We start from the raw sequence: 10,554 nt of genomic DNA, 5'->3' as shown, positions 1-10,554 counted from the left end.
TGGAATCAATTCACTTTTGCAACTAGAAAATCAAATCAAATCAAAATTCCACTTGCCGACAAACCACTCGGTTACAATTTCACGGGACAATCGTTCCTGCCCGTGTCGAAAATTTCCATGTCCCTCCTTTTGAAAATAGAACCTAGAGACAACAGTGGGTCTTATATAGGGTGACGAGGTAGCTGTCTTAGGCTTCTCTCTCATGTCGGAGATTAAAAAAAAGCGGGGCTTTAATCTAGAGGCACCGCTAAAGCACTGCTTTGATACTATATCTAGCTGAGCGGTGTCATTCCTCGGAAAAGACATGGTGCACAAATTTTCTCGAGCGCGACTTTAATGCATCGTTGATGCATCGATAGGACGCACGACGCACGCGCTGAAAACCATTAAAGCTAACCGTCCAAACTTATCTTCGGTCAATCCCATCCTATCACATGATTGCCAGCATTAGTGGCGTGCTAGCTTTCGTGATTCATGTCCGACCATTTAGGGCGTTCTGGCCCTCGCCGATGTCGGCATGTACCGCGCGCATCGATGCTTTGCCGGTCCGGCGTATGATTCATTGCAAAGCTACCTCCCCGATCGGAGCATGAGTCCGTTGTGAACTACCGCTCCATCGAGTCTCTTCTCCCATAGTTAGGTACTTCCCGCTTATCTCCCGATCAACTTGAGGGCCTGATCTGTCCATTGATCACACAATCATCGGAGTGTCGACTTTTTTTTTGTACGCCGTTTGGAAGAACTGAATTTTAATTGATTATGTAGAGCCAGCCCTAGATTTCCTATATGAAAATATTCAAAAATTTAGGAACTAAATTGAACAATAGATCAAAGTTACTATATTAAACAAATTGAAAGTTCAAGAATGATGTTACATATTAATTTAAATATGAGAGACTATTCCTATCATTTTCCCTTACTGATATAAGGATTTGAGATGTGTTGTCATCTAGATTAAACACAAATAGCCCTGCATGCAAGGCTCATGAGTAGAAGGAATAAGAGATTTTTGTAGGACTACAGTAAACTGTTCTAAAAACTTAAACTACTAGATGATGGCGTAATTTATCATTTAAATATTATAATACTTCTCCCCACGTTTAGTTTGGTCATTTTGCCTAATATTAAGCGTGAAAATTTAAATTTGGGATGTAAATGGGGCATGAAAAATTTGAATTCAAAACCCCAAACTCTAATATCATGTTACATTTTTATGATACTATTGCTAACTATTTTAAAAGTTTAAATTACTATATAATAGCTTAATTTATTATTTAAATATTCTAATAAGGAACACAAAGCTAAAATGCACACGCAAGCATGTCGGCGCCAAGAAATCAAGCATTGGGTAGTCGACAAAGGGAGGGACCAACTGATGTACAGTGGCACGCAGGTCGCCGGCTTTTCAATCGAGACGCGGCCGTCTAAACACATCAAAAGTGCTCGAGTTAGGAGGATTCAGACTTGCTCTTCATAAGCCTCCCCCGGAACGGGATATAAGACTTCGGCTGCGCATTCCCGTGCAACCGACGATCACACGATAGACCATCTCGTCGCCGCTTGTCCGTTTGCCCGTAAAGGCGAACTCTCCGCAAGTTTTCCCCGCGTTCTTTGTATCGGATGCATGGTGGGATGGAAACGGTGGTGGGAAATGAAAGGCGGAAAAGTCCACCAAAGAATAGTCCCCTTCCCCCTCCCTTCGCTTTCTTGACAATGCCTGTCGACCACGAGCCAAGCTCTCTCGACCTCTTGTCGTTCACTTTTCGACCATAGTTAACAAATAACTGCCACAAAAATTTCCACGCCCCGTTTACACGGCAAACGACTTTCCACGCCCCGCGACCGCAAGGGAGATGTACCAAAAAAAAGTTGTAAACTTATGCAGTTTTGTCAATTCAGCTCTAAAGCTTTTGGTTATTTTAGTTGGTTCATAAACCTTATAACAATTTGCTAATATAGTCAGTTCGATCAATCTTGGTCAGAACTCATAAATATGGATGTCGACCGTCCTATGTGGTATAATCAGCATTAATATGGATAAATTTTTATAATTTTTTTGAATTTTTACAACTCTAAGCCGGCGAGAACGATGGTGGACTATGACCCGCCATAGGTGAGGGTCGCGACGCCCTTACCCAGATTGGTCAAGGGTCACCGGCCCTCCTCACTTATGGCTGACAAAGGAAAAGAAAAAAGAAAAGAAGCAAGTCATGTAGGATAGTTAGAGCGGTCGGTTGTTAACTGACTAGTCGTAGGTTCGAACCCTACTTGGGGAGATTTGATTCATTTGGAATTAAAGTCCTTTCAAATTAAAGAATTTAGAATGAAAGGGTTCGTTGACCGTCAAGAGTAAGTAACCCCGTTCATTCCCTATGTCTTTGTTTTTTGATATCTCAGTATAGGTCTAGGATAACCCTTTGTTCCCTAGTCCTGGGGTGGGGCTATTTACAACTGGCCAATTAAGAATTCTCAGATGTTTAACGTATTGATTGGATGAACTATATTGACAAATCGTTAAATAATTTAATACTCAATTGATATAAGTGACAAGTTTTGACCCAAATTCACACAAAAGCAATAGGTTCAGAACTTTTTCGCGATAGTGACATATGAAGAAGCAAGTCAACCGCAGGCAAGAGCCCGCGGGATTCAAGCGCTAAAAGCCGATCGAGACCAGTACCACGGGAACGGGGGTGACCGGTCGGTCACGTGGCATGGGCCGCCCAACCGCGGCAACGGAATAACTTTCTCCCGTTTCTCCCGTCTCTCCCGTGGAGCGTTGATTGGGCCTGATCGAAACGTCCACTCACCAATCAGTCATCTCCTTCAAAGATTTGGAAAGTGAGGAGCTTTTAGACTGAAGCTGTCTCGGGGCGTCCGGGGGTGGGGGGGCCCGCCCGATCCCTTGGGCGGTTTGTGGTGGCCCGCGAAGTGGATAACGGGGTAGACCCCGGGGCTCGGCAGTGACTCGTGGGGGAGAGCTCTTTGTTTCCGCTTTTGCCTTTTACTATATTTGGATCGCGACGGTTCGTACCGCCACCCTGTTCACGCCCTTCGGTGGTCCGTTCTCGGGGCTGGCTGGGCCTCGCGTTCTTGCACGACAAAGGGAGGGACAAATAGAATCTGGTGATGTCATGGGAATTGAAATCTCCCTAACTTCGCTTCGGGCTCTCGTTTCTCGGAAATGAGGGGATGGGAGAGGAGAGCAGAGTGGAGAGGGGAGGGGGGGGAGTAGAGGGGGGCCGGGGAAAAGCGGAAAAGTGGAAAGGTGCCAGCGCCTTTTGCTGCCTCCCCTGCGTTTGGTTGGTGTTTTTGCGTTTCGATCCATGCTCTCGCCCCATCGGTTTTGCCGTTCGGCCCTCGATGGTGGTCCGTTTGCATTTGGCTCCCTTGAGCAGGAGGAGCTACGATCGCCTCGAAACGTTAAATCATAGAAAGTTGATTGAACAGTGAAACCGTATAGATTGAATTTGTTACACTTGGTTCCTACATCTTAACTAGGGGTGAGCATGATTCTAAGGTATAATTGAAACTTGATGAGTCAATACGAAACGATTGGGTTTTAGATTCTAGAATGTGCAAGGTAGTTTTCATGTTCAAAAAATTAAAGAACTTATTCCAGTAAGTAACTTCTAGGTTCCAAAAAGTAGAGAACTTGTTCCAACAAGTGGGTTCTAGAACTTGAAACAATTCTTTGTGTTTTTCTCATTCTATGCTTTCATGTGATCCTGTGGCATTTTATGATGTCCAATAATAAATGTGTTACTTTAAATTACTAGTTTAAACTTTCATTTCATATGATTTTCTAGACTTTTATTTTGTTAATATTTCATAATCTCCGTATATCTAAATATGAGTTGTAATTAGTGGATTGTACCAAATAGTAGTCATTACATATTGATAATTCATCATAATCGTTCATTTAAGAGTACAAATGGAACTTAGGTAGACTTTTAAAACCTGCAACAGTTCTAGGTTCTTAGGTATGTAGGATAGATTTCGAGTTCAAAAAATAGGAAACCTGTTCTATTGGGTGGTTTCTAGGTTTCAGGATGGAATTTGAATGGAACTTGAAACTACTCAGTCCTAATTTGAATCGCAACATATCCCACTCAAAATGATTGCACGGATCGTATCACTCTACGATTGAGGTTTACAAGATGCCTGTGGAAGGGACGATCGCAAATGTCCATGAAGATTAGTGGAGCCGAACGATGGATGACACGTGTTATCAAGAGAAACCAGTGGAGAATTTGCAAATGGATTTCATTTTGTGGATGGGCTAAGATGAGTTTGTCCAAAGCAGAGAGAGACTAGAACCGAACTTATTGTTTCCAAAAAAAGGGAGCTTATCTTTCCATTCTTTTGCCCAAACAATATTTGGCGCATGTATACTTACGTACATAGACATGATGGGGTGGGACAAGGCAAGGGTCACATTTCTCGCCCGCTTTCTTGTGACAACTTGAGATGCCTCCCTATTCAGGATCTCAAGTCTCGTGCAGAATTAGGCCCGTCAGTTCTCATCCACGAGAAAAAGAAAAAGGCCGAAAGATGATATGTGTGGCCAGCCTTGGTCGCGGTATAGTCAAGTCGAAACGTACCCGAAAAAGACTTTAGTTCGGCTTGCAAACCATTCGTTAATTTCGGTTCGGTTCGGTCGGTCTAAACGGCTTTCTGCTCGGCCTCGAAGGCGAGATGATGGCCAAAACCCTAATCATTTTGCAAATTCGTAGTCCTCAGGCATCAAAAAAAGCGTACAGCCCAACTGTGTGTGTTCTCAGAAGATGACAGAATCCGCCATGCATGCTGTGGACCTGCACCACGGCACGAAACGAAACTGCCCCAGTAAACGAAAATTCAACCGACAGAGAAGTCAAGTTTTTAACGTTACGGAATCCACTTTTTCCATGCCTCGAAACCGAAGACCAAAGAAAAGAGAGAGAGAGAGAGAGAGAGAGGCTGCAACAACGAGGAAAGTTCACTGGTTTCGCACCCCACGGAAGCTGTTTGACATAGTGGGAAAAGCCAGCAGACGACCCTGATCACGCACACGCGGGGGAGGACCTGCGGGAAAGAGAGGACCCGATTGGACGTTTGAGATTTCGATCCGGATTTAATGACCATTGATTGGAGTTAGCTTCCAAAGGAGGGTGCCACCAGATTCCAGTCTACAACAGAGAAGATTAGTGCAGCAGATTTTAGGCTTTTGACAATGCGGAGATCGGTTCAAAGGACATGGCCTGATGGTTTGAACGGAGATTGAAAGCGCTTTTGACGACCAAAAAGACGAAAAAGTTCATAAGATGATTCTCTCACTTGACTTGATGTTGCCTAGGCCCCCCCCTCTCCTACTGGCTAATAGCGCTTTAAAGCCGATTACGACTTGAGAGAGGGTAGGGCTCATCATGGGTTAAGTGGAATTCATAAGGGTGATCTCACGATCGAAATTGAGTCTCTCGAGGTAATTGCCCCGTTAATCAGGTTTGCACATTTTCTTCGGCCACGGGGACTTTGTGTTTACAAACTTTGAGTACGGTTAGACGACTCTATGAATCGCATGTTCTAACTAACACATTTTCTTGCTTAAAAAAATATAAACAACTAACACATTTTAAAATGTTATTAACACAATACTGACAGTTAACGACACCAAATTCAATGCATTTGAAAATTAACCACCACCTATTGAAGATTATCATGGATGAACACATTTATCCGTGACTTGAATGGTCACCATCCGTGATTTGGATGACCATCTTATCAGATTTTTGCTTAAAGTTAACTTGGAAGTAATATGTGTGCTCATGAGATCTCGTTAATTTACTCTTGATCATACTTTTGTTTTGGCTTCCGGCACTCAAACTACCACCCTTTCACCTATGTTCGAATCTCATACAAATCACGCTTTTAAAAGGAGTACTCGAGTTATTGTGTCGGCATTTCGGTTTGGGTCTAAGATTTAAATTTCGAATTCTTTTTTTGTTCTACGAATGTTTGATTCGAGGCGTAGCAATTAAGTTTAGTCAAACCCCATCAAAGAAATGCACATCTTTTTCTTTTTGGGAGCTAAAAATGGAAGGACAAAACATCTTTCGAATTTATGGAAATCCCTGGTTCTGGTTCATTCCCTCTTTCTCCTAAATATTTCTTTTGCTGTCGGCATATGATGTCCTTGAGGGAAAAAAAAATGCATGATTGGCTTACAATCTCATTCAAAAAAGCAAGCTCTCCAAAAATATTATATATATGCAAAGCAACTTTAAGCGTTATTGATTGCAGATTTTGCTCATATAGCTTCGGAGAAAATCATGCTTTGATTGTTCTCATTCCAATGCTTTTGATTAAGATATGGTCGTCAAACCTACAATTTGAAAAAGTTCACACAGGTTGGTAGATTAGGGAATTTTGAAGATCCACCTAATCAATTTAACTAGAAATCAGTTAAAGTTCTATTATAATATTTCGGGATTACGGTCATTCAGGTAATTATTGATTACGGCGAGCTCTATTTGTGTGATCCGCCGACTCTTGTTATGTTCCGTACATCGTGGGATTAACCCTAGTATGGTAAAAGCGTTGGATGAGAAAAATGATGGTCCAATGAGAAATGGCTCGGGTCAGGTTGTTCTCGGTCCTTACCTCGAATCACTTCCTCATGTTCGCCGTGAAATGTAGTTTAACCTAAGATTGTCCGCAAATATTTGTTGTAATGGAAAACAAATAATCTCTTAGGGATTGCTGTATACATAGAGTTACCTGCATTTACTCTTCAATTGATCAAGTTCTTGAAAAGGGGAAAATTGTGATCCTAAGTAATTGCTCAATTAGTCATGAAAGTGACAAAGTGCATGTTAGCGAAGAATTTAGTATTGTGCACATATCTCATTACGTTGCTAAAAAATATCAGTCGAAATCATGCAAAATTTTGTGGGGCATTGCAAAATCCACCCTTACATAGCAAATGGCTTTACTAAAAACCCAAGAGAAAATGACAAAGCTAAAGCCATTCTCTTAAAATAATTATGCAATCCCTTTCAAGAACTTTCTCTATGCCCTAGGATTTCGGCTTTCTCTCAAATGCCTACTCTACGAATCGTGCAATATAGCAGGGGCTGTCAAAAGGTCGTGAAGTGGAAAAGTCGATGTACAACCGCGAATTATAGGCCATAGAGTCTCTCATAGTATTCCGTGATAGGGATTGTCTTCATATACTAGTAGTTTAATAGTATAGCGGTGCAAATCATGTTCTTTACAGATGCTGTAATGGTCGTGGAATCACAAAAGCCAAAGACCGTAGCACCGCGTTAAAACCCATTCAAGGGAAGTGGATAACAGTAGGCCCACCCTAAGGTAGTCAAGAAATGGCGAACCATCGCCGGACCTTTGGTCGGAATTCATCTTTCTCCTTAATCTCATTGGTCGAGGCACGTGCTTCTGGTTAGATGAAAACGTGGTTAACATCACACGAACCCTAATCTATCCAACGAAGTGGGATGATGGAGATGCCTAACGCTTAGAAGGTTCAGATGGAAAAGAAGCAAGCATAACCTGACCACATGGGATGTGTACATAAACTCAACTCAGACATGAAATGAAACTCGAGCCAACACAGAACTGCCCAATGCCAATTCAATATCAATAGCCACAACTATATAGCAATCAATCATCATCCATCACAATATATAACAGCAGAAAGAACAGTCGCGAACAGATCAATACAGACCCACCAGGAGGATCACATCCCGGCTATGTACACACCACATATGTATGCATGGGAGCTTGACCATATCTACCCATAAGTACTTATACAACAGAAACCCTAAAACCACACACATATCCCAGTTCCGACTCAGAACTTGCGCACGCAATAATCTTTAGACAGCACTTCCTCCTCCCTGATCAGGATCTCCACTGGGACCGCCGGACCAGGGATTATAATTGGGAGGGTAATAATACCCGGGATTGTTCTCGTTGTATCTAGATGACTCTCTCGGTGATCCGGAATAGTTGTGGCCGGGATTAGGCCCTGGGAGCGAGGTGTTACCCGCCATCTCGTTGCACGCGTGGCGCATCAGGTCAGCGTTCGTCGCATCCAGCTCCTTCTGTAGCCTGATGACCTGTCGCTGGAGCACTGAGATCGCCCCCACGCAGCCGTAAACCGGGTCCTTCATGCGGGCCTCGGCCTCATAGGCGAGAGAGTTGACGGCGTCTTCCCTCTGGTGGGGGAGGACTTCGTTGAGGAGCTTGCTCACATTGCTCGCACCGAAGATCTTGTGGACGTTGGCAAACTTCTGGGGCTCCTCAGGCGGGAAGTAAGGGGCGAACACGCAGTCAGGCAGGCATTTCCGCCTGAGGAATTTGCAGGCTGCACATGGCGGATTGGAATAGCTCGAAGAAGCCATCTAAACCGCGTGCAAACAAAATTGAGTCAAAGGATATGATTAATGTTATTAATTGAGCAAATCATTGGTAAAATCCACAGAGAATTAAAAAGTAGAAAAAAACAGAATGTCACAACATCCGATTTCTTCTTTTGGAACTTTTCCCCGGGAAAACAAGAGTCCGAGAAATATAAATTTAGCTGGTTCAGTCAGTGCAAGATGAGTCCTAATTTACTGTGAAACTAATCAGTGATCTGATTAAATAATATTCTAGGGCTTTCACGGCAGCATGAAGTTAAGTATTCTTAGTTGCTGCCAAAGAGCATATATATCCTCCCCCAGTTCAGACTCGTGTCTTAACATATGATTGCTTTCTTGAACTCGATCCTAGCTAGGGTTAGATCCTTTTAGTCTTCCAGATCAAGAGCTCTCTTTAATCAAAGTTTACAAAGAACGCGATACTCCCTGAAACGTGCATAGACTTGAAAACAAAGCTCTCTCTCTCTCTCTCTCTCGATGATGATGATGATGATGATGAGTCTATATTCCCTATGGCAAAATCCTGCATCAGACCTATGGCCGTGCACTGTTATGTAACAAAAAGAAGAAGCTAAAGATCCATACAAATTTAAGACATCAGAGAGGTTTTTCTTTCCAGACATACTACACACAGACTCAACTTCATTCTCGTGAACACACGTGAACAAACAGTACTATATTTACCTTTTCTTCTTTTCTTCCTCCAGACACTCTCTGAACTCTCTTTAACTCTTTCCAGACATGACTGTTTGTAGCCCAAGGTCGAATGATCAGTCACACCCACACGGCCATATTCTCAACCATGGAAATTCCCTGGTTCTGTCACTTGCGTGTGGGATGTGAGAGTTCAACGAGGAATATATCTCCCAAAACCCTAGCTATATAGTAGAGTGTCTGTGAGAGAGAGAGAGGGAGACCCTGCAGAACAGTGACATAAAGGTGAGGGAGAAATGATGAGAGAGAGAGAGAGAGAGAGAGGAGAGAGACAAAGGGTCTTGTTTGTTTTGTTTTCTTTTGAGTGAAAGAATGGGGGAAAAAGGAAAAGAGACGCAACACGTTGGGCGATAAATGGAGGAGGGTTTGATACATGAAAGTGATGACTATGACCCTGCACTAATGGTTATAAAAATAACAATAATAACGGTATTTGTTATTAAGCGTGCTCGAGACACTTATTAAATAATACTAGAAATTTCAATTTTCAAACCCTGATTACACGTTTTGCTGCACAGTTCGTGCATCGAGAGCTCCTGTATTTCTCGAATTCAGTCCCTTGACAAGCGACTGGCAAGTACTCCTTCATAATAATGTCAGTGCACTGTTCACTCCCATAAACGAATCAACCAAGAGAGAATTTTCTTTCTCTCACCAGTTTCCTTGTCTTCGTGTCTGCAGAAACCGGTTGTAGCTGCTACTGTTTGGGAATGTGATGCTTCAACGCACCATCTACATACATATTGCAGTGCATGATTTAAAAAATGAAACTGGTCTCATTTTAATTGCTGTGGTGGGAAAGAGTTCCTTTTTTTCATTGAAATCTTATGCACCGCAGTGGTGGAAAAACCGATTATCACCCCAATTCAACGGACACAAATGTTAGTTAAACAAACCTACGCCGCATATCTCTGCGTATGTACACTCGCTGCACATTCATTACCGCTTAAGTGGCCCGTCTCCTAATCCATAGTTTCTCTTAAGTACCTTTAAGAATGCTCAGGAACAGCTAATTGCGGTGGAGCCAATTATCATAGAAATTTCATTAATTATATGCTTGGCACGACGTCTTGATTAACATCTCTCTCTGAACTCAGCGCCTTCCACGAACCTTAATCACTCTAGCTTAGCTTATTGAAAAGTCCCAGTATTTGCACACCGAGAGAAGAAAGCAAAATATAGGTTGGAAACATCGCCAATGCCTTTCCCTGAGGCTATAATTGAGAACGTTAGAAAGGGAATCTCTGGGAATAGTATGGTCTTGTGCAGAGATCGTCTCGCAGAGACTTTGAGTGAAATAGCAACTTCTAGGACACCATGGCAACAGCAGTGGGCCTCCAATTCCAGTCTCTACACTGTTCCTTTTCCTTTCGCTGTTTAATCCCCGGTTAATAGTTTTGCTGCCTTCGCCAGATAA

The 10,554-nt window shown here is 42.7% G+C and overlaps 1 protein-coding gene across 1 annotated transcript; it reads right to left on the bottom strand.

The window, feature by feature from the left end:
* Positions 1 to 7,631: 7,631 nt before the first annotated feature.
* Positions 7,632 to 9,401, bottom strand: LOC104419228 (LOB domain-containing protein 25). The gene is made up of 2 exons (XM_010030833.3): positions 9,108 to 9,401; positions 7,632 to 8,405 (listed from the first exon to the last, which is right to left on the bottom strand). Exon 2 carries the CDS (start codon positions 8,403 to 8,405, stop codon positions 7,878 to 7,880), a length of 528 nt encoding a protein of 175 aa, XP_010029135.1. The 5' UTR covers positions 9,108 to 9,401; the 3' UTR covers positions 7,632 to 7,877.
* Positions 9,402 to 10,554: the final 1,153 nt, after the last annotated feature.

This window comes from Eucalyptus grandis, chromosome 9 (assembly GCF_016545825.1).
Source record: "Eucalyptus grandis isolate ANBG69807.140 chromosome 9, ASM1654582v1, whole genome shotgun sequence".
NCBI classification, from domain to species: Eukaryota; Viridiplantae; Streptophyta; class Magnoliopsida; order Myrtales; family Myrtaceae; genus Eucalyptus; species Eucalyptus grandis.
The sequence above is the reverse complement of the archived record's forward strand: the minus strand, read 5'-3'. Positions and strand labels throughout refer to the sequence as shown.

What these genes read in the sequence shown, in the direction of transcription:
- LOC104419228 (XM_010030833.3), bottom strand. Translation starts at nt 8,405, where the DNA reads ATGGCTTCTTCGAGCTATTCCAATCCGCCATGTGCAGCCTGCAAATTC.